The sequence below is a fragment of the Arachis ipaensis genome, chromosome B07, assembly GCF_000816755.2.
Source record: "Arachis ipaensis cultivar K30076 chromosome B07, Araip1.1, whole genome shotgun sequence".
Lineage (NCBI taxonomy): Eukaryota > Viridiplantae > Streptophyta > Magnoliopsida > Fabales > Fabaceae > Arachis > Arachis ipaensis.
The window spans coordinates 23339822-23364149 of NC_029791.2; the positions used below are offsets into that span (position 1 = coordinate 23339822).

Sequence of the window (24328 nt, forward strand, 5' to 3'; positions counted from 1 at the left end):
ATCTTTAAATAATATATGTAATATTTTAAATTTATATTATATAATATAATTAATTTAGTTTTCGTCGCGCGAATCTTAATCTACTATGTATAATTTTACAATATTAGTTGAAATCTTTGTCCCACATATTGGTGCATAGATCAATCTCTAATCATAGAGATATATATTTTTTTAAAAGTTAAAGAGCTCAACACACTAAGTGGAGCAATCAGGTCAAACAACAGGAAAAGAAGAACAACTCCAAAAGGTACTAACAACCAACAGGAATGGGATCCACGGGTCATTTTCGGCATAGCCATCAACAACGTTAGGACGGGACACCACTCCATTCGTCGTAGCTAAGCCTGGTTATGTGAATAATATCTTCTACGCCTTTAGTTTGATTCTGAAATATCCTCCTATTTCTCTCCAACCAGATGTGCTAGATGATCGCACAGAAGCACCTCAAACACTGCTTTTGAACCTCTTTTCCACGCGGCTCCTTTATCCAACTTAAAAAATGGTCCTTCATCATCCTCGAAAAAGACCAGAACCCATTATTTTTATGTTTGAAATTTTAGAATCTAATTTTCGGAAATAACTAATTATTCCTAAGAATAATTTCTTATACAAAATTCTATGCCAATAAAAAAGTAAGTCTTTAATATTCTCATGTCAAGATAACAAAACTTAAGGTATATAAAATTACTATATCTCTCAATTATTATTTTTTTTTTCAATAAATTCTTTCTTTTATTGATATTTGGATTATTTCAGAAATTAAGACTTGATTTCCAAACACATGTATAATAAAACAAACGTATCAATGAATTTATTCTTAAAAATATTAATAATAATTCCAATCAATTTTAGCACTGAACAAACATTTTTTTTAGTGCTGGGGTATAATACTCCCAAACATCATATTCAAGAGAACATAATTTTTTAACATATATATTTTTAACCTTAAAACAACTGCCAACTAAATAATATATTTTAATATAAAAGAGATGATTTATATATATATATATATAATATATGTAATAACGTATGAAAGAAAGAGAGAAGAAAAGTAAGTGTAAATAGAGAGAGAATTGTTATTAGTGTATAAGAAGAATATTATAGTAAAAGAGGAGAGAGGAATGCTTTATTTTGTATTATTGTGTGTTGTACGTAAAGGCTATGATGCCTTATTTATAGTAGTACAAAATCAACCTTCATTAAAGGTTGGTCTTCAAATTTCTTTCTTGAAAATAAATCTCTTTGCATGGGAAAGATTATTAACCGCCCAATTGATAAATGGGCATTCATTTCATGTTTATCCCAACACTCCCCCTTGAATGCCCATTAAGGATTATGCCTCGTTAAAACCTTACTAAAGAAAACCCAATGGGAAAAAACCTTAGTGAAGGAAAAAGAGTACAATATCCTTTAGTGATGGGGACTGCCTCATTAAAAACCTTGTCAAGAAAAACCCAATGAAAAAAAAATCTGACCAAGGGAAAAAGAGTACAGTCTCCCCCTCTTGCCGACATCATTTAATGTCTCGAAATCGGCGCATTCCAATCTCATGTACCAATCTTTCAAATGAGGATTTTGGGAGTGATTTTGTGAATAAATCTGCCAGATTGTCACTTGAGCGGATCTGTTGCACATCAATTGTCCCTTGATTTTGAAGATCATGAGTGAAGAAAAATTTGGGAGAAATATGCTTTGTTCTATCGCCTTTGATGTATCCGCCTTTAAGTTGAGCAATACATGCTGCATTATCTTCAAACAGGATAGTTGGAGCTATCTTATGATCAATCAGTCCACATGATGACAGAATATATTGGATCAGACTCCTTAGCCAAAAACACTCGCGACTAGCTTCATGAATCGCCAGTATTTCGGCATGATTAGAGGATGTTGCAGCAATCGTCTGTTTCGTAGACCTCCATGATATAGCTGTTCCACCATATGTGAATAAGTATCCTGTTTGAGATCTCCCTTTATGTGGATCAGACAAGTATCCAGCATCTGCATAGCCAACTAGTTGTGACTTGGATCCATAGGGATAAAACAATCCCATATCAACCGTCCCATGAAGATATCGAAAGATTTGTTTGATTCCACTCCAATGTCTTCTGGTTGGAGAGGAACTATACCTTGCTAGTAAATTCACCGCGAATGATATGTCAGGTCGCGTATTATTAGCAAGATACATTAGTGCTCCAATGGCACTAAGATATGGTACTTCAGGACCAAGGATATCTTCATTCTCTTCTTTAGGACGGAATTGATCCTTTTCCACATCCAAAGATCTTACAATCATTGGGATACTTAATGGATGTGACTTATCCATATAAAATCTCTTCAAGATCTTTTCTGGCGTGTATTTGCTTCCGTGGCTATTTGCCCTACTGGGACATCAATTCGAATTGGGGCATTTTCCGCCCTGCCACGCTTCTGGCGTGAATTTGCTTCAGTGGCTACTTGTCCTACTGGGACGTCAATTCGAATTGAGGCATTTTTCGCTGGTATGTAAGATTTGGTTATCCTCTTTGTATCGGAAAATGCGTCGCCTTGAATCATTTCTAGGAATTCAGGAGACTCAAATCCAATCTTTACTGGTGATGGCCTTAAAATTAACTTCCCTTGAGAACATGCAGCACAACAAAATTCACCAGTTTTAAGAATCTTCTGGTTCTTTAGTGAATGTCCATGAGAGTTTTCAATAATTCTCATCATCATGGTTGTTCCCGGATGACCCAATCGGTCGTGCCAAGTTATGAACTCATTTGGGCTAGTAAACTTCTGGTTTACAATGGCATGTGATTCAATTGCACTAATCTTGGTATAATATAACCCAGAAGAAAGTGAGGGAAACTTTTCTAATATAACTTTCTTATTTGAATCATGAGTTGTGATACATAAGTACTCATGACTTCCCTCATTCATAGTCTCAATATGATATCCATTTCGGCGAATATCTTTAAAGCTCAACAAGTTTCTTCGAGACTTGGTAGATAATAGTGCATTATTTATTATAAATTTTGTTCCTCCAGGAAACAAAATTATAGCTCTTCCGGAGCCTTCTATCACATTGCCTGAGCCAATAATAGTATTAACACATTCTTCTTTTGGCACAAGATGGGTAAAATATATATCACTTTTGAGAATGGTGTGTGAACTTGCACTATTCGCAAGGCATACATCTTCATTACATATCCTTACCATTTTCTTCAAAAACAAATAATAATAAAATGAGCAGTATGCACAGTTAAATTGAATATTTGATCAGAATCATTTTTCTAAAAAAACATTGTACATAAAATAATGTCATATACTGAAATTTTATTTTAAAATTTGACATATTTAATAATTTCAAAATTCATAAACATTAATATTTCATTATTTATGTACATCACATTTGAAACTTAAATACATAGAAAATAAAACTTAACAATAAATTCTTTACATTATTTATTTACATAGATACTTCACAATCTCACATATTAAACTATTCCATCATTGATCAAATGACCAATATTTCCTTCAGGATCCTCAAAGAAATCAGATACATCATAATGAGTGGTGGAGTTCTCAGCATCATTTGAAACAAAATTCATGAGAGAGCTTCGACATAATGAAAATTTGTTACCTGAGTCTTCCTCAAAATTTGATCAGAGTCTCGTGCTGATAACGTGTTGTAAAATAACTAAATAAATAAGAAAGATGTAACAAATATAAATATGAAATATAATTAAATAACTCTAGTAATATTCACCACAATTACTATTTTAATATAAAAGAGATGATTTATATATATATATATATAATATATGTAATAACGTATGAAAGAAAGAGAGAAGAAAAGTCAGTGTAAATAGAGAGAGAATTGTTATTAGTGTATAAGAAGAATATTATAGTAAAAGAGGAGAGAGGAATGCTTTATTTTGTATTATTGTGTGTTGTACGTAAAGGCTATGATGCCTTATTTATAGTAGTACAAAATCAACCTTCATTAAAGGTTGGTCTTCAAATTTCTTTCTTGAAAATAAATCTCTTTGTATGGGAAAGATTATTAACTGCCCAATTGATAAATGGGCATTCATTTCATGTTTATCCCAACAATTTAGACAAATAATTATTGGTTTTTTTGGAGGAAAAGTTCAATCACAATAATATCTAAAATATGTTCAAAGCAATTGTAGGCTAATTTTCATCATATATGCATTGGCAGTTTGGCACACTATAACACGTGCCTCATAAAAGCATTAATATTAGTCTCTGAAGACCCACCATCCATAATTGCTTTTTGGCATATATGTTGAAGAGCTCTAGCCCTTTTCCTCATTTCTCTTCCTTCATCACTATCCAAATCCATAAATTTCCGAATAAGGCCAGCAATTTCATTTCTTGTTATCAAAGCTTCACTTTTAGCATCATTTTTCACCCTCCACCCAACCTTCCAGTCCTCCACAATGTATTTACAATTCAATGGTTGGTCCATAAATAATGGAAATGAAAGAAAAGGTACACCACAAAACATACCTTCTCTAGTGGAATTCCACCCACAATGGGACCAAAACCCACCAATAGCATGGTGTGACAACACCCTTATTTGGTCACACCATGGCAACAATAGCCCCTTGTCACCACACATCTCCTTCAATTTCGAGTCCTCGTCGCGCTGCACCCACAAGAAACTAACGCCACTTTCCTTCAGGCCAAATGCAATCTCATCAATTTGGTCCCTTGAAGTCGAAAGAAAGCTCCCTTGCGAGACGTAAAGCACCGAGTTTGCCGGTTGGTTGTTTAGCCAATTTATGTAGCCAAGGTCAACCCCAAGGTTGTTGGTGCCTGTAGAGTTAATATTGCTACCATGATCACGGAAATTAGGTAGGACAGGGCCAATAGTGTAGATGGGTATTGTGAACTCTTTCCTCAATGCATCAATTGCTAATGACTCAAGCTCATATATAGAAGGGAATAATAGATACTGTGATTTTTCCATCCATGATACACTGTTCAATGCCAATTGCAAAAGTTTACGGCTACGCCAGCTTGAATCATGGAGTGGAAAATCCGCTAGGCGAATTGAGGTGTTGCCAGGAATGTAATCCACTCGTTTGTCACCATTTTCTGTAACAGTGCAAATCATTCAAATAATTTAGAAAATATTGTAATTAATCTTTGACAATTTTCTAGATATTCAGGCAAGAATAAACATAGTATACTATTAAGATTCGATAGTACTGCCCTTTATGCAAACAAACAAAATATCCGATATTTTGATGATGATAAAAATATTTGTTATGAGCAAGTTGGGTTGATTTAGTGATTAGCTCATTACTGGTTTAATTAAAAATCAAAAATTCAAATTATTTCTTGTGCATATAGCAATTTATTGATATACCGGATTAAAAAATACCAGTGTGATTAGTTCCTGTGCTGGATTGGGTGCTTTGTCTTTGGGTTTGTGGGCTCATGCTTATGTCTTGAAAAGGAGTGACAAGAACATGATTGGTGATGTTTTGGTTAACACTAGCTTGTGTGATTCCTTTAAGTAAACAAATTACATGACTCCTAAATGATTCTTAGGTTAACATACTTGTGGATGCTTCAGTATGCCAGATTTGTTACTAGGTCTATGCAATTCTCAAAACATTTTTTTCTTAACCTTTTGGCCTGTTCTTGGTCTGATTGATGTCTTAAACTTCTAATGACATTGTTGCAGAATGATCCTAAAGTCCTTAATGGATTTTGTTTTATTAACCAAGCTCTGAATGCTATCTAAAATACACCAACCAAAATATCTATAAATTGTTTTAAATTGATATAACTGATGTGAGTATGTGACGAATAAGCATTGCAAGTAAGACAAGTGCAACTAATATGTTCTAAATTCATGAATTCTTGGCTTCACTTGGGCCATTGTCATATTTAATTGAACACATAAAGCTTCTCTCTCTGGCTCTCTGATTTTGTCTCTTCTGTTTCTGTGGCAGGATATTATATGACAAGCGATATAATCTCTTCCATTATCCAGTCTCAGACAAAGATGCTCTTAACTATCACTCAATTATCCAGAACCCGATGGACATGGTAACCATGTTACAGCGTGTTGATAATGGCTGGTATATTACACGTTCTGCATTCCTCCAGGACATCGATCTTATTGTTTCCAATGCAAAGGTATGCATCCTGTGGCCTTTAACTTGGCTGGGTCCTATCCAATGTCCATTCTTGTGATGTGACATAGTTGAAAATGATTGAGAGTGCTTTATTATCTGAAATTGATCCTTTTTATTTTCCCCACAGGTTTACAATGGAGAGGATTACAACGGTGCTTGGATTGTGAGTAGAGCTTGTCAGCTCCGTGATGTGGTATAAATGAACTTCCTTTTATGATTAGTTTTGAGCTGGAGTTTTGTGCTGATGACCAGTGTCTATAAATGTTCAGTTGTGGACTCACCTTGCTTCTTTTTTTCTCCTCTTTACATTTGTCAGGTGCATGAGATGATCTCACAGATGGATCCAGCATTAGTTGCATACTGTGACAAGATTGCTGCCCAAGGTGGCCCGGTTCATTTGTCTAATGAATTAAGGGGGTCTACATTCCCTGCTACTCCCGTTGTACAACTGGGAACTGCCACTAAATTGAGTGCTCGACTTCGTAATGTCGAACCAGAGGTTAGTGTGGATCAGAGCTATGAAGCATTGAAGCACACTAAGAAGAGTTCTGATGTTGCACGTGGAGGTATGGATAGATTCATTTACAGTATGCTTGTTATTTATGTTCCAATGTAAAATTAATAAATTATAATATCTGGAACTCATTCAAATTGTACCTAATATTAATGGTGTTTTAGCCATCATGAGTGGACCTGAGGCATGATAATCATGAATGTTACATCAGTGACGAATCTGTAGAACTTCTGGATTCCATTTACTCCCTTTTAGTATTTGGTTACCACTTCTGTATGCATGCGTATAAATACGCTGGGTTCCGTGTTGCTTGGTTGCAAATTATCAATTGATCGTTCACTGTTTTCCTTTAATCAAATACTGATTATATGAAGTTTTCAAAATTGGGTTTAAATAGCAAAAGATAAGTCAGGACAAGAGCCTTTACCATCCAAGAGTCAAACCCAATCAACTTATGGGAATTTGCATGGAACGGGTACAAATGAAAGTGTTCATGGTAGCAGTCTTGAAGACGCCACGATATCAGATACTGAACTTTCAACAAGATTGCAATCTATTAAGCAGCTTTTTGTTGAGCGCAGCGACGGTTACAGCATTCCACAGCTCAAAAGGCTCTACTCACGAATGATGAAGAGGGTTTCCCAAACCAAACTTGATTGTAAGACCTCAGCTTTGAGTTTTTTATTAAACTTTGTTGAGGATGATCCAAATTTTTAAATTACTGTGAAGAAGGGAAAGGTTCTAAGTTGAAGGTCGTAATACACAAATCAAACTAAATAAATTTATTTACAGGCATTCTTTTCCTCAAATCCAGAGTAGCATAGCTATAGGAAACCACAAGATGTAGCTATAGGATGCTAGGATTAAATGTCTATGGTAATTACATGCCAAACTCTGCTGGCATGGATAAATTTTACAAGTTGGCATTTTTTAAGATATCTTTGTTGTTTAGATATTGAAATTGATGTTTAGATAATTTTCTGTTCAACGGTTGATATGCTAACAAAATGAAGCCTGTAATCTATCATTCACTGTCTTACTTGTATATATAAAGAATCAAACTCAACACTGCTTCGAGGTACATGCTCTTGATATACTTTGAAATGTGCATGTTGCACCACTCAATTGTTGTTTTCTTTCTTCTTTCATGTATATACTTTGTTCATTTTCAGAGGATGCAATCATGATTACAACTTAACAATTGCTTGTAACATTCCTTGATTTGATTCCTTGTACATTAATATCCACAATGAAATTTATAAATTGCATAAGTGAAGTCTATGTAAGCTTTATCAATGAGTAGAAACGTTGTAACAAGGCCATTGATGCTAAATATTCAGTGTTTTATATGAAAATAATAGTAACAAAACATAGCTGAAGAATAAAAAAATGCTAATGCCATAACTTTCCAACACCAGAATTCTTCGTAAGAGATCTAACTATTCTTACAGTTAATATTTGACCACAAAACTTCTTTCACTTTCTTTCAACAAATGACAAGAAATTCAATGGAAAAATGAATTGTTCTAGAACAAAATCAGAGAGTTACATTTATTACATAAATAAAAAACCAGGATTAAAAGGGATTAGGAATAGACTGTAATAAAATGCGAGTCAATCAGAAAATGGTTTGGACAAACTTTGCAGATTGAGCTCTTGCTTTCAGAGTATCCTCCTTTGATCTCGCCTCCTGTATCTTACTCTCCAGAAGCTACAGGCAATTAACAAAGCAAAAATGGGATAAACTTACATCACTAGTTATAACAAAAAATTCCTGCACTATAATTAAAATAGATTTTCAATTTTCAACAGCTTATAGGATTCTGGGAAGATGCAATTTCTTACAAAAACAAAGTTACTGGCACACTATAAATTTTGGTTTCCAAGCATACCAAAAACAAAGCTGCTGCTCTTTTTCTTTAAAAAAAAAACACAAACAAAACATAAAAAAACTGGAAGGGCAGAACAAAGTTTGTTTCTAAGCATAAGCATAGTCCAGAAGGAAACAAGAATTAATTTCAGCACAAGAAGATATCCCAGAACTTGTTACCTCAGGAACAGAGACAGGTTTTCTTCCAGTTGGCACAACACAAAAAATTACCAGAAGGGAAAACGATGTCTAACTTAGCAAAATGTTTGATGACTACAGTGATTAACCAAACTTAGTAGCATCTCATACATGATAGCAAGGCAAAGCAAAAGTCATTATATTGCTGATATAAATCTAGCATTAGTCTTTATGCAACCAAGTGAAATAAAGGATTCAGTGACAAATACATAAATATTAATTTAAGGATTAAGTAACTAAAACAGAAGCATTAGAATAATTAAAAATAACAACAAAAATATGCTTCTAAAGTGATGATTGAACAGCTGAGACATTATCTATTATCTCCTTGAATAGGATTGATTATTAGCTTATGCTATGTGTACCAGAGAGAGTAGCAGAAATTAAAGCTATGTAACAACCTGCACTGGATACCTATGAATGCAATCTTCCCAAGGAGACTTGGGTGAAGCCTTGACATGCCTAAGTGCCTGCCACACTGCCCTGTTACACTTAAATCCACTTCCAAATGCAATCTGCCACATCCTATTCCCCTTCCTCATTCTTCCTCAACATGAATAGGCAGAAGCTGAAGATTCTTCTCAAGCTCATCAATCACAGCTCTCCCATCAGCATGAATGCAGAAATGATCAAATGCAAGCTTGAAATCAGGTATATAAGGCTTCACTTTTGCATTCAGAAGCTTCAACCAAAGTAGCAAAGAACAGAAGCTGTTCACTTATTGGAAGAACAAGAGACCCCAAAGTTGTGATGTTAGTCTTCAAAGTCCCACCAGCAATAGCCATAAGATCCTTTGAGAGAGAAACACCAGTTTTGCCATCATCATCTTCTTCTTGATACACACACCTGAAAGCTTTATCATCAGCACCCTTATGAGTCCTCACAACATGAACAAGCTTGTACTTTGCTCTTCTCTTAACAGAGCCTCTGTTGGACAATAAAACAGCAGAACCACCAACACGGAACAAACAATTTGGGATCAGCATAGATTTCTTGTTCCCAAAGTACCAATTCTGAGTAATGTTCTCAGTGTTAACAACAACATCATAAGTGTTCCTATGAACTTGAAGCATGTCCTTAGCAAGATCAATGGCTATAACTCATTTTTATTTAATTAAAAGGGTGTTTTAGTAAAAGTGGTGATATATTATATATTTAAAAAAGAAAAAATTAAATGCTGACGTAGAAAATAAATTCCATTTATCTTATTGTTATTTGTCCACATTTTAAACGTATCGTACGTATAAATTTATCATCGTACCGTAGCAATCATCTTTAAATTTCTTCTTAGGAAATGTCTTGTTGCTATCATTCTAATATCCGTGGCTGTTGCTACAAATAGTTCATCATGGCATATGGGCGCGTCATCAAAGCACAATATAAGCCAATTAGGCAATTATTATGCCCCATTTTCATGAAATGAAATAGCTTTTGGGCTGTGGTCAAGATCCGCTTAGTCAAAAATTGAAATTTTTTGCTTGACGTCAATCCGCGTTCACAATTAAAGTGAAAAATGTTACATATTTGTTAAGAAGGGATAAAATAGGAGGAGACCAATTGATACTAAAAATGTCCTTTTTTTTTTTAGATGTTTATATGTGTTATATTATTGTTGGACATCTTTATTAAGTCGATTAATAATTTATTTTTTAATAAATCATAACAAAATCAGTTTATTATAGCAACAATAATAAACTCAATTGTCTGTATTATAATTATTAGACCTGTAATCCAGTTTAATTCGATCAAATTACACAATCTAAATCGAATATCTTTAAATTTTTTGATAAAAAATAAATATATCTTTGACTTTTTATTTTACAGACATTTGAATTCTTAAAAATTTAAAAATACAATTAGATCTCTAAAAAAAAAATTAAATTTATTATTATAAAAAAATTAGTTTTATTCTAATTTATTAAAAAATTTAAAAATAACCGGTTTATTAATACGTCATAATAATACGACACGTAAGCGTCTTTACAAAAAGACATTTTATGCATTTTTATGGAATTATCCCAAGATAAAAATAGAATGAATATCCCACCGACTTCTAATAATTATCTCAAAAGGACAACGAGACTAAAAAAAAATATCCAATTCGGCTTTTGATATTTTCTTTTGGGATTGATTAATCCTTGTGCCAAAAATAACATTAACTTTTTTTCAGTACAAAAATCTCGTTGTCTTTTTGAAATAATTGTTAGAAATCGAGTTAAATTTTTTTTGTCAAAAATCTCATTGTCTTTCGAAATAATTATGAGGGACTATTTTAAATTTTTCTCATAAAAATATATAGCGGAGCAATTAGAGTTCTAATGGGTCACGATTCTAGGCTTCTATCAAATCAAAGCTAGACTTCTCTGCCTTTCAACCTTCAACCAATTAGTTCTTTCCACTTAGAAAAAAAAACCAATAAATTAACCCTTAATTATCACCAATTCAATGTGGTGACAAAATAGTAAAGTTGCAAGAATCAAATCCATCATTAAATTGGTCAAGTGATTGATTCAATAGTTTAATGAGGTAAATTATAATTAAATTAATTTAATTAAATATACAATAAAATTATTAAAAATTTAAATCAGTAAAATTAACAAAATAAATAAATATAAATTAAAATAAAGATAAATTTTAACAGTATTTTCTCATAATCAAAAACATTATTCGGTTATTCTAAGTTCCTGATTCATACAAAAATAAAAACTCAAAATTGAACTTATAAGTATTTTCGACAATTATATCAACTAGAATATATTCTATTCAGCAACCAAAATCCAAAATTTAAAATAGTAAAATACAGCAATTCAGAATCATTATAATTAACAGAATAAAAAAATAAAATGAATTACTGAATATTGAAGAACTTACGACGGCAGAGAGACGACAAAGAGTCCACGATGATAGAAGGGTCCACGACGGCAAGGGGTACGTTCGCATAATCGCACTTTACACTTTCGCGATGAGCTCGACAGATAGAAATGACGACAAGGATAGATGCGGTGACGCCAACAGCAGCTCCGAACCGACCTTTTGGCGACGTGAGGAGAAGAGTAGACCTTCGTGTAACACCCTGTAACACCCCAACTTTCGACACGTCATGACCAATGCCAAATGTCCAGGTGTTACTCGTCGTGCGGCCTACTTAGCTCTAGACTCAGATTTTTATAAATTAATATCAATAAAAGCCTTTATCGGTTTAATCGTGAACAGATTACTACTCGTGGAATAGCGTTTAGTTGCTCGCAAGGTTAGTTTCTTCAGAGTTGTCGTGTAAGAAAACACAAGGCAACAGAAAATAACTTATATAAACATATATATAATATACACGAGTTAAGTTCAAGGATACGTGTCATCCATCAAAGCCGAGTATCACACCAAGTTATATGTACAGATACAAAAGAAGAAATCAGTCCCAACCCTCACACGGGTTTTCTAAGCTGGAACCGAACTACTAAGACGTCCTACCCCTCTAAAAGTACTACAAAAGTGAGGGGAAAGTGATACTAAGATCATCAAACAGGAGCGAAAGATCCACTGCGACTAACTTTGGAGTGCATTGTGCACATTGTGCAAGAAAGAGGTCCAAAACATGCTCCATATGAAGACTCCGCCGCGCGCCGGATCCTCATAGCTCAGCGGTTAGAACGAAACTCACAGGGCTCCTCTGCCGGACCCGTCTGGGGAGGGGGAAAAGAAAGAAAAGAAGGGTGAGAATCTAGAGTTCTCAGTAAGGAAAAAGGGGAACCTAGGGTCTTTATCTCTAAGTTGTCACGAAACAGAAAAAGAACAAATACAGAGACTCAAGGCTCAAACATATTTATGACAGGTAAGTAGCATGAACAAGAAAGAAATGGCAGTAAATAATTCACAAGAAGTTCATATGCGCAAACAAGATGATGCATGCCTATTCCTAGCGCAGGCCATGAGCTCATGCGTCGGTTGTCTACCCGCAACCCGACGTTACTAGAGTGAACCCCGAGTATGGTCCCTTTACTGTGTCAATTAGACACCTTGGCATCACGGTTACCCGTGTCAATTAGGCCTCATTATAATAACATTTCAATGTGTATCACAGTAAGGAATATTGCTATCAATTAGGCGAACATTCCCGCATTAGCAATCTCAGGCTATCCATTAGGCGGGCACTTTCGCATTAGCAGTACGGCACAAGGCCCATTCAATATAATTCTCAACTTTTATTTCATTCCTTGTTCCTCATTTTTCTTTCTTCACTTTATCTCTCAATATCATTGTCTTTAACTTTAACCTTTCTTAGGGGCAACTTACACATTTTCATTAAACTAAGTCCTTGAACTTTTATAGAAATTCGGACATAATCTCCTCTAAAATAGCACTAAAACCACCCTTACGGGTTCCCTCAGCTTTAACAACGTTCAAACTTTCCTTAACTATTTACCAGGTAAACATTCTTAATTGGTCATTATACTCTCTTTAATCCCTTTAGTTATTGTAAAATCACGGGTTTAGAAAATAAAACTTAGTTCTGGGGCATTCCGACCATAACTAAAAATTGTACAAATGTTTTTAAAATTCTGCTATCATTGCAGAAAACAGCAGTGAGCAGTAAATTTGTTAAATTCACTAAAAATCCAGTTCTCATCCATTGCCTTTCAAAATTTATGTACTTAGACAAGACTCTTTCAGCTTTCCAGAAAACTAAATTTCAGATTATTACCATGTCACATGAAAAAGTTATGAGCTTAGGAACACAGCCCTGTTTTCATAAACCAGTTCAGAGTTTCCAGCAAACAACTGATTTTCCAAGTGACTTATCTAAGTCTACAAAATAGATATGAACATGAAACTTGTACTCACTTAAAATATACTGATAGATCTTTAAAATCCTTTTGGAATCAACTCAAAATTCTGTTTAAATTAAAAGTTATAGCATCTGAAAGTTGGTACTGCAGAACCAGAAAATTAGAAAAATCTGCAGCAACCACTAAACTTCAAAAAATCATATCTTCCAAACCGCTTGGCCAAATTCTCTGAAATATTTATGGCATGTTCAAGACACACTAAAGTTTTACAGAAAAATAATCTCAGCTAAAAATTAGGTCTGGACTGCTCCCAGAAAATCATTCGTTTTACTGCCAATTATGCATATTTCTGCAGAAATTCTGCACAAAGCATTTCCAACAACCTCACATACCAAATCCTATATTCAAGCCTAGGATTCATCTAAAACCATAATTTTACCGTGTGATGGGCTGAATTGATTGGTTTGGTTACCAATTAAAAGAATTGGAGCTCAATAAGGGTAGAATCTTTAATTTAGGAAAAATCAACAGAACACAAGTTACTGGTTCTTACCCAACAAGAGGAACACTAAGAAAACCAGGAAAGGAAAGCGGTAGGGTTCCTTCTTTGGCTTCGGGTAGCAGCTCTCTTGATGACCCTTCTCCTTTTTCTTGGTGGTGACGCACGCAGATGATGATGATTTCTGCTGGGTCTTCCTCTTCCTTCTTCTTGGCCGCCACTCTTGCTTCCTTTCTTCTCTTCGTGTGGTTTCCAGGAAAATTAAGGGACTTGGCTCATCTATATATATCTACAGAAGGTGGGAAGAGGTGAGCTGGTGTGACAAGGCTTCGTGGCCTCTTCCTCTTGCAACACCACATCATAGTATTGATTACAATGAAGAGGTAACCATGGTCTTGGACAACACGTTCGGTTGTGAGAGAAGAAGGGAAGATGAGTTTAATCAGAGTTTTTCTAGGTCTGGTTTATTTAAGGAAAGCATGGTTTGGTTGAACCGGGAGAAGGAAAATCAAACCGGTTCAAAAATTTGAATTATCTAACTAATATGGTTCAAGGGAATACTTATTCCATAGAATAATTGAATCAGAAAAAGGTTCGTCGCTTGGAAGCACTAAAAGAAAAGTTTTGTGCTACGTGTTCTAATTCTAATTCGTTATCTATGCTACTTATATATAAACCTATGCGTGTCAGCGAACGCTGCAAAGAATAATAAAAAAAATCACAGGCCTTATGGGGTAGGGTGGTTACACACCCTATCACACTTAATCTTATGCTTAAGTCATAAGACTGAGATAGTAAGGTATTACGACCTCTAAAATAAAAAATATATATATAATAATAGTGAAAGAGATATTTAACTAGGAGTCTTGAAAAAGGGTAAAACAAAATCGCAAAGTAAAAGTGCAACGCTCAGGAAACGAGATAACTTGCGTGCTAAGAAATCTAAAGATAATAAGTATAAATAGACAAAAAATGTGAATAGAGAGTCAAGGATATAGAATAACTATCTCCTAACTCAGCCTGCGAAGTCAAGGCTGGCCAGAGAATATTTAACTACATATATACATATCCCAAAAACCCCAAATACATAGGTAAAATCCTAGCTCTCCTTTAACCTCTAAGAGGAACAAAATAAACAAGTTTATCAGAGAGAAAGCTAAGTATATATATACATAAGCTACATAACAAAAGAACCCAGAAACTGCTCCGCTTCAGAAATCCAGACGCCTAGCGAGGAGTCTCTCGACCTGCATCTGAAAAACACAACACAGTATGGGGTGAGAACCAGATGTTCTCAGCATGGTAAATGTGCCACGCACGTAATATATAAGGTCCTAGGAATGCCAGAGGCAATCCTAAAACGTCGACACTCAAATTATAAAACTTAAAGAACTAAACAGAAACCATAAATCAGGGTGGTCTTCTAAGAATATCTAAGTCTAGCTTAAACCTGACCTTAATACTAAGTCTTTTCCACCATTTCCTACGTTCCTCCATCTCCGATTAGTTTACACAGACAAATAAGCAAACAAGACAAACACACGTAACTTACAAGTAATACAGATAATAAGTAAAACAAATAGCATGTTATAATCACGTAGGCATTCTCAAATAGTTCACAAATAAGCAATTCAAACAATATGCACATGATGCATGTGTGTCCTATGGTTGTTGATATCAACTGTTGGTTACGTAGCCATCCCGACATGTTCTCAAGCTCAAAAATACACCATGGAGAGAATTCCCAAGCTGACATGGGAAAGAGAACGCCCCCAAGCTCAATAATATCTCTGGGACGAATCCCAAGCTGACATGGGGAGAAGAGACAACACCCCAAGCTGATATGGGGAAAACAATATCCCAAGCTAACATGGGGGAAACAATACCCCAAGCTCAATGTTATCCATAGGACTAATCCCTGGCTGACATGGGAGAGACAACACCCCAAGCTCAATAATGTTCAATCTTCAGCTTACATATGCATCTCCGGCATACTTACGACACTACTGCACTTTCTCAATAAATCATAAGCATTTACTCATTCCTCTTATATTTTATGATACACAATTATAAATTCATAACTTGTCTCATCGTCCTCATTTCGTTAATGTCCACGATTATCTCATTCATTAATCTCACTATTACATTATTCTTTTAACTGCCTCATATATCTTTCTTCCATAATCTTATCAAAACAAAAGCCATCTTCTCCAATCCTTAGTTTAGTTATCTTCCTTCGTCTCTAAGTTACCTCATTTTTCCTAGCTTCATCCTATTGTTAAGCTTACTAACAATATTTAGACTAAAGAAATGAAAATAGAAATCTAGAGGTTCGAGTTTGAGCTTTAAAACACAGAATCTATTTTTGCTAAAAACGGGGCCACGCTTACGCGTGGGTCACGCGTACGCGTCGATACGCGTTTAGGCCAAGACACGTACGCATCCCCTGATTATGCGTACGCATGCAAACCAGGTAGTAGCGTTTGTCCGCGAAGGGGGTATATGCGTACGCGTGGGCCACGCGTATGCGTGGACATGCGTTTTTCCAAAAATTTCACTAAGTTTCAAAAGCTGGAGAATTTTAATTTCTAACCTCAAACTTTTGACACGCATAACTTTTTCGTTTTAAATCATTTTTCATCCGTTTTTCGAACAGCATAAGTTTAACGGACCCAATTTTCACATAAAATAAGTTTGAAACCATTTGGGGGTCCGGAAGCCAAGTTATGACTCACCGAAGTTCGGCCAAAAACCAACTTTGCACAAAAGGCTCAAACCTCAAATTTTCACAAAGACTAAACTCAATCCCACTTTCTTTACTCATATTCAACACAACCACACACCATTTAAAAATACCAATACCTCCACACCTTACCTCAAACAAATATACCTCAATATACACATCATCTCATACCAAACATTCATTACCTAATTAACAAGATTTACCAACAAACCACCACACCTTACCTTCATTTTCATACATTAGTAAACCTCATTAATTTATCATTTAGGATTCCAACACCAATATCAACAACAAGCCACAACCCAACCTTGTTCAAGATACCACATCAAAGTAAACAATTTACATATCATACAACACTTCATTTCAACCATTCCAATCCAACAATCCAGATTCAAAATAGCATTAAACATTAATTAATTAAATAACAATAATAACTCATATCCATAACTCCTTACTACAACATCATCAACCACAAGCAATAACCATCCAACCTCTCTCATACTCATTCAACATCCATCATAAGTTTTACTAAGCATTAAACACAATCGTGCATTCCAACCTACCATATGGTCATCTAGCCTAAGCTTTCACAGAACATTAAATATTAAATACGAGAAACCTAAACCGTACCTTGACCAATTTTCACGTATTATCCAAAGCAACCCACTTAGGCAAAAAGGGAAAAGTTTCAATCACCAAGAATTCAGCTCTAATATCCACCAAGTATTCAATCAAGCTTCCAATGACTCCAAAGACTTCATATCATTCATACATACACACTTAATATATATATAACACATATATATATATATATATATATATATATATATATCCAAAATTTAATTCTCAATACACTAAATCAAAGGATTGAGTAGAGTTAATGGGTACCCAAAGACCAAATGAACCAAACCCAACTAGTTTCGCAAGTTAAAACGAACCTAGAATACCAAAATCGACAAAATCTCAACATAGAGGCTCACAATTTTTGAAAATCAAAGGGGTAGAGAAACTGAGGTGAGATTGAAGCTTACCTATGAAATTGATCCAATAGAATCGTAGAGCTCTACGCAGTGGTCGTGTGGTCGCAAATGGTGCGGCGATCGGAGCTTGGAGTGGAAAGTTATGGAGGTTTGAATCAAACCTTAGGGTTTAAGTTCTTCTCCAAGAATATTTCAGTTTCCACCATGAATGAAAAGGTAAGGAGGAAGGGGAAGCTGTGTTTTAATTGAGTGTTGTTGGGCTTAATTGGGCCTTGGGTCCGGTTCGCCCGGTTCGGCTCAATCTTGGGCCAAATTTTTTAAAATTGGTGTCAAAATTTATGTTTTAATTTTCTCTATCACATTAAACTATCAAATCCCATTTTTAATCACTTTGATTAATAATTAATTTATTCACTAACTATTTACTATTTACTCGGAGTTTACACTTCAAATGGTGAGGATGGCAATCGTTGGTTTTTACCGTTGATGCCAATAGTGGTAGCGGATGATGGTGGAAGCATGGCTTTTCTATTTGCTCTAATAAGATTACACAAATTAGGATTGGATTTTAGTAAGAGAGAAGAGAGAGGGAGGCGTTGGGTATTCTGCTTCCAGTCTTCTGCCTGTTTGGCATTTGGGTTTTCATTTTTTTCTTTTGGGATCAAAACGACACCATTTTGATGTTGAATAGTGAATCAGACCTTCAAAAAATCGGGCCAGCTCAGCCGGTTCACAGGTTAATTATCGGTTCGGCCAATTTTTTACTGATATTTTGTAAGGAGGTTTTGGAAATCAACCAGACCGGTCAAAAGACAGATTCATAGTTAATTTAGTCGAACCGATCAGTCTGGTCTGATTTAAGAACTTTGCAAAATAGACTATTGGTAAAAGTAAACAATGAAATTAAATCTAAAAGAGTAAATACATAAATTGATTAGTCACCCAAAAAAATACATAATTGATTTTTAAAAAATTGTAAAATCGAACATTTTATTTTCTAACATTTTTTTATATATTAAACATTCCCAACAATTATATTACTCATTTAAGATAGATTAGTCTTTTATCATTTTGATTTAAATTTTTAATATGTATAAAACAACTAAGTTTCTAATAAATTTTATTATACATACAATTGATCCCAAAAAAGATTACTATATAACAAATTAGTCTTTTTTAGAACGACAAAAGAACTAATTTATTCAAAAAAAATAATTATGGTAGACTTATAGATAATAAATATTTGTTATAAACCAAAATGTTTGATTTAATATTTTTAAAGGATCAATTTGGGACTAAATTCCCAAAGTGATGATCCCTAAGATTCATGCGTTATGCCAATTTGGTTTCTAAAATTTCAATTACACTGTTATCATCTCCGAAATTGATCTTTGTGCACCATAATAGTCTTTCGATCCCTTTTCTAGCAGTGACTCATCAAACGAAATAATGAGTTAGTACTCTAATACTATATTGGACATGAGTGAAACGATATCATTTGCTTTTGGCAGCCCCAATGAAAGTAGAAATGGCTTTGTTTTGATATATGATGACATTTAAATCGGTTTGCACAAAGTTGGGAGTTAAAAACAAACTGTGTCGCTTCATTTGTGTTCAGCGTGGCACGGGAGTGTTAGTATCACTCTGTTTGCTAAGTCACTACTAAAAATGAATCAAGAAACCACTATGATATTTGAAAATCAATTTTGCATACTATAATAGCGCAATTAGAATTTCAAGAACCAAATTAGAGTAAGACATTTATCTCAAGGACTACTATAAAATATAGGATGATGGAGTGATTTATTGATATATTTTTTATTTTTATTATTGACTGTTAGAATATATGATAAATATATTCTGATAAATTGTGTATATCATCTTTGTTAAGTGTATATTTAGTTTTTCTATTTATAGCCTAATTAGTTTCTCTATTTATATCCTAATTATACTCTTGTATTTGGGGTATATAAACGTGTTCGGTAGGTCGGATACCGGACGGATCGAATTAGTGTCCTGGTTGATGAGGGGGAGATCTCGCCTGGTCGCAAGTTACCGGGTTGGAGTAGACGACGTCCCGAGCACTTCGTGTGAGGGGGGTGTCACCTGTAAAGACACACCGACGCTCTAGTCAGCAAAGTATGCAGGCGAAAAAGGGTTGATTGGTATGTGACGTACCTTGGGAGAAGGGTAGGACCTTCCCTATATATACCGTGTCAGAGGTGGGCCCTGCAATGACAGGCCCACCTTCTTCGATGCTTCCTTCGCACAGCTGTAGCAAAGCTGTCAGGGACGCGTGTCCAGGTCGGCAACTGGACGTGTCGAACCTGACCGTACGGGTCGGGTAGTGCTCGGGTCGGGCCGGCCCGTGAATGGTTTGGGCCAGGCCGTAACAGTGCCCCCAACGCGCCAGCAATAGTCGTGAGGGCTGTGGGTGGCGTGTTATCTCTTCTTTCGCGTGTTGTCGTCAGGTCGGCCGCCCGTGGAGGGGACGTGCCCCCTGCGCGCGTGTCTGTTTGTTGCTGAGATGACCGTTTGTCGCCTCGTTCCTCGCACCGGGAATTAAATGCTCATAATGGGTTGGAAAATCCTGTGTGCAATGACCATTATGCCCTCGATCCTTTCGCGCTTTGCGTAGCAGTTTTAAACAGTTTGCGTTTGTTTTTCTCTCCTATTTTCACTTCTCCTATCTCCATCTTCTTCTCTCCCAAGTGTTCCAAAGCTTCACTTCTGCATCCCTGTGCATTTCTTTCTCTTTCAAGTCTTTGCAACTAATCCAGGTAAACATTAATCCCTTCTTTTTTTTGCTTCAACTGCCTTTTATCTTCATCATTAGTTCTTTTTGCGCGTTTGCTGCTTGCTGTTTGTTTTTGCTCCTTGTTTGATAAGTGACCTTTTAGCGTTAAGTAGGTGCGTTAGGGGGTTACCATTCTAGGGTGTCCACTTTCTTTACTTGGATTGCGCTTTAACCATTCTTGCTTTTGGTCATTTGGATAGGTTAAGTGTAGTTTCTGGGTTTTTCTGAGCTCCCGACCTGGTAGACTAACCGAGTGGTAACCCCACTGTAGGTATGCCTCGCGTCGTCTCACGGACTTCTACCTCCGCCGCGAGCTACAATCCTTATGCTTGGGTTGTTTCCGACTTAAAAGACTCTCCTAATCAAATGGGCCTAGAGGAGCAAACGGAGTTCCGCCAAGGCGAGTACTTGTGCGGAGGGACAGACGAGGAAGCCAATTACGACGTCTTTGTTCCTGCCCCCAGCGAACGACTATACGAAATTAACTTCCACTCCCCTCGGGTTGCCGATTGGATCTGGTTTTACAAAGCCATGTTCACCCAGGTGGGGGTTCGCATCCCATTTTCCGCGTTTTAAATGGCGCTCCTTGGCCGGATATCCGTGTCGCCGTCGCAGCTGCATCCGAATAGTTGGGCTTCCATCCGCTGTTTCGAGATGGTGTGTGAATATCTAGAGCTGCCGGTATCTGTCGATGTCTTCCTCTTTTTCTTCAACCTCACGAATCCTTCTAGGGAGGGGAAAGCGAGAAAAGGGTTCATGTCCTTCTGCTCTGCCCAGGGGCGGAGGATCTTTGGTTTGTTCGAGGACTCTTACCATGGGTTTAAAGATAAATACTTTAAGGTGCGTCCGGTCAAGGGTCGTCACCCCTTTTGGTTGTCGTTAGAAGGGGAGTGCCTCATTCTGATGTACTGGAGCTTTGGGGCGGGGTCTAACACATTCATTAAGGTGTCTTATAAGGGGTTGTCCGCTGTGGACAAAAAGGTTGCCGACATACTGTTGGCGGTTTTTGGGAAGAATCACGTGAACCCCCACCTTTTGATGGGTGACCGGGAGGTCGGCAGGAACTATATTTGTGAGCTGTTTTGCCTTGTTTTTTATTGTTCTTTTGCGTTGCTACTGCTTCACTTGATTGTGCCGGTTTCACGACTGACTTGTTTATTTGCTTGTTGCAGTGGAGATGTCTGCTTCGGTGACAGGGCTTGAGGGTTTGTTCAAGACCTTCTTGGCAGGCAGTGACAAGGAGAAAGCCGACGAGAAGGTTGACGGGAAACCAGAGGGCCCTTCTGAGAACAAGGATCAGGCGACGCCGTCTCCTCGGGATACCGAGATGACGGAGAAGAATTCGGACGGGACGCGCGTTTCTCCTATTCGTGAGGAAGCGGCCGGCCCAGAGCACTCGTCCTCTGCTCAACAAGAAGATGACGATTTGAAGCTTATCCCCACCCCCAAAAGGCAGAGGGCTTCCTCCAGCCCAGAGGGGGTTCTCATCGTAATGGAGTGGAACTTTGATGCCGGGACCTTCATAGATTTGCAGCTACTTCCCGGCACAGAGGATCATTTCCTCGGCACTGAACTTTCGGGGCAGGCGAGGTGGATGTACCGTACCCTTCTCCGCGGTGCCGCAATAGCTCGGAAGGCTGAATTCGAGTTTTCGGGGATGCAGTCGCTGCACAGGAAGCTCGAGTCTGCTGTTCAGGCCAATAACGAATTCAAAACTCAAGTTGAAACTCTTCAGGAGCAATTGTCTGAGATAGGGAAGAAACTGAAGGCTGCTGAGGAGAAGGCCGCGTCCGCCGAGGAGAAGTTGAAGGCCTCCGATGAGACCGTTTCCCATTTAACCAAGCGGGAGATGACTCTGGAGAGCCAACTTAATGCCGCGCAAGGTCGGGTGGTGGCCTTGGAGGAGGAGCGTGACGTGGCCATCTCGTCGGCTAAGGTCGCTGAAGCTGAGGTTTAGGTGCTTAAGAAGAAACATAAGGCGACTAGAGAGCAGGAAAAGAACGCGATCTTCATGACTGAGGAGGCCCTTAAGGCCCGGGTGAAGATCGTGGCTCCCGACTTTGACACATCAGCAATTGGAGTTTTCAAGACGATCAAGGATGACAGGATTGTTGACATGCCGAAGAAATGAGCTCTTGTGCCTTGTGTTTTTGTATGGATTTGTGGTTTTTGTTGTAGAACTTGTTTATATTGTTATACTTTAAAAGTCACTTGGTCGGCTTATTGTTATCGTCGTCTCTGCCTCTGGTAGCAATTTTACTTCGTCGTGTTACCGTTTTGTTGGTGTGAGCTTTGCGCTCGTGTTTGTTTACTGTTGTGTTGGTAGTTCGGCGGAGCCAGGTCGTGACCTTTTGCTATCGTTGTAGCCGTTTGTAATGGCTTTGGTTTAGGTGGCCCCTGGGGTGATCAGTTCCGGGGTGCCGTATCATGGTTCCGTTTAACGCATCGTGAAACTTGTTGTCGCATGATGTGTAAGTAGGAAAGAGAACAAATAGGAGTAAAATTGGTAGAAATGACAAGTAAACATTAACCGATAATTAAACAAGTCTGTTACCATGGTAGATACAAAGGTAAGTGATTAAGTTCGTTAGATCGTCTGGCCGGCCTGCTTGATCTAGGGGTAAAACCTTCTCAGGTTACCCGTGTTCCAAGTCCTCGGGACCTCCCTTCCATCGAGCCTCTTGACGAAGGGGATTTAATGTCGGTAAAGAATAAAAGTGATCACGTTGTAAGTATAGTTTCTAAACCAGCAGAAAATCTTTTCGTACAAACGTTTGGTTGTCACAAGTAACAAATCCAATAAAATTTATAAACCGAAGTATTCAAACCTCGGGTCATCTTTTCAAGAAATTGCAGGGAGGTATGACTTATTATTAGCTATGGAAAAAGGTAGAATTTTGGGTTTTGAAAGGTTTGAACAAGGAAAATAAATTGCAGGAATTAATAAATTAATATCTAATTAAACTCTTGGCAAGGTATGAAAAGTCGGAAGTCCTATCCTAGTTATCCTTATCGATGGTGATGAGAATTGAGTTTTAATCCCACTTAGTTAACCTTTTCTAAAGCAAAGGAAAGTCAAGTGAACTAATTAGTTAGATCCTCAAGTCCTAGCCAACTCCTAAGGAAAGACTAGAGTTAGTAGAATTCAATTCAATTAGCAAGGATAACAATTATCAATCACGATAATTTTGATAACTCAAGAGTATCCAGTTAATCAATTAAAGACAAGAATATAAAAAGCTAAATAAGAATCATAAATCTGAAATACCTCAATTTATATTAAATAAAGAAAATCCTAACATGAATGGTTCATAAGCCAATCTGGCAACATAAGTAATTAAGTAAAAGCATTAAAGTATCTGAAAGTAAAAGAGAAATATAAAGTAAAAGGAATATTGAACCTGATAGGGAGTTGAAATCATAAATACTTTAAGAGGAGTCCTAATCTTAAAACCTAAGAGAGAGGAGAGAACCTCTCCCTCTAAAAACTACATCTAAAATATGTAAAGTGAATGTATGATATATTCTTTTGATTTCTCCATTCTCTAGCTCATATTCTGTGTTTCTGGATTTAGAATTGGGCCGAAAAAGGGTCCAGAAATCGCTGGGGGCGTTTTCTGCAATTTCTGCACGTGGCGTCTGTCACGCGTCCGCATGGGTCACGCAGTCGCGTCATCTGGAGTTCTGCTCTTCCATGCGGTCGCGTCAGGCATGCTTCCGCGTCAGTTGTAATTCGTGCAAGTCACACGTTCGCGTCATGTGCGCGTTCGCACGGATGTCAGTTT

At 36.8% G+C, this 24328-nt stretch overlaps 2 protein-coding genes and 1 pseudogene across 4 annotated transcripts; 1 reads left to right on the top strand and 2 right to left on the bottom strand.

Annotated features, from left to right (window-relative positions):
• LOC107608008 (UDP-glycosyltransferase 87A1-like) lies at positions 4043 to 5330 on the bottom strand. Its single transcript, XM_016309901.2, has one exon. It carries the CDS (start codon positions 5123 to 5125, stop codon positions 4214 to 4216), a length of 912 nt encoding a protein of 303 aa, XP_016165387.1. The 5' UTR covers positions 5126 to 5330; the 3' UTR covers positions 4043 to 4213.
• LOC107609459 (ATPase family AAA domain-containing protein At1g05910) lies at positions 5391 to 7797 on the top strand. 3 transcript variants are annotated; one of them, XM_016311450.2, is made up of 5 exons: positions 5391 to 5439; positions 5973 to 6159; positions 6286 to 6351; positions 6475 to 6724; positions 7070 to 7797. In XM_016311450.2, the coding sequence occupies exons 2-5, from the start codon at positions 6061 to 6063 to the stop codon at positions 7387 to 7389; spliced, it is 735 nt and encodes a 244-aa protein (XP_016166936.1). In that variant the 5' UTR covers positions 5391 to 5439; positions 5973 to 6060; the 3' UTR covers positions 7390 to 7797. The 3 variants fall into 3 exon arrangements, with proteins under 3 accessions (XP_016166936.1, XP_020963150.1, XP_016166935.1); XM_021107491.1 differs by having other exon boundaries at positions 5397 to 5490; XM_016311449.1 differs by having other exon boundaries at positions 5403 to 6159.
• On the bottom strand, positions 7995 to 9840 carry LOC107607027 (annotated as a pseudogene).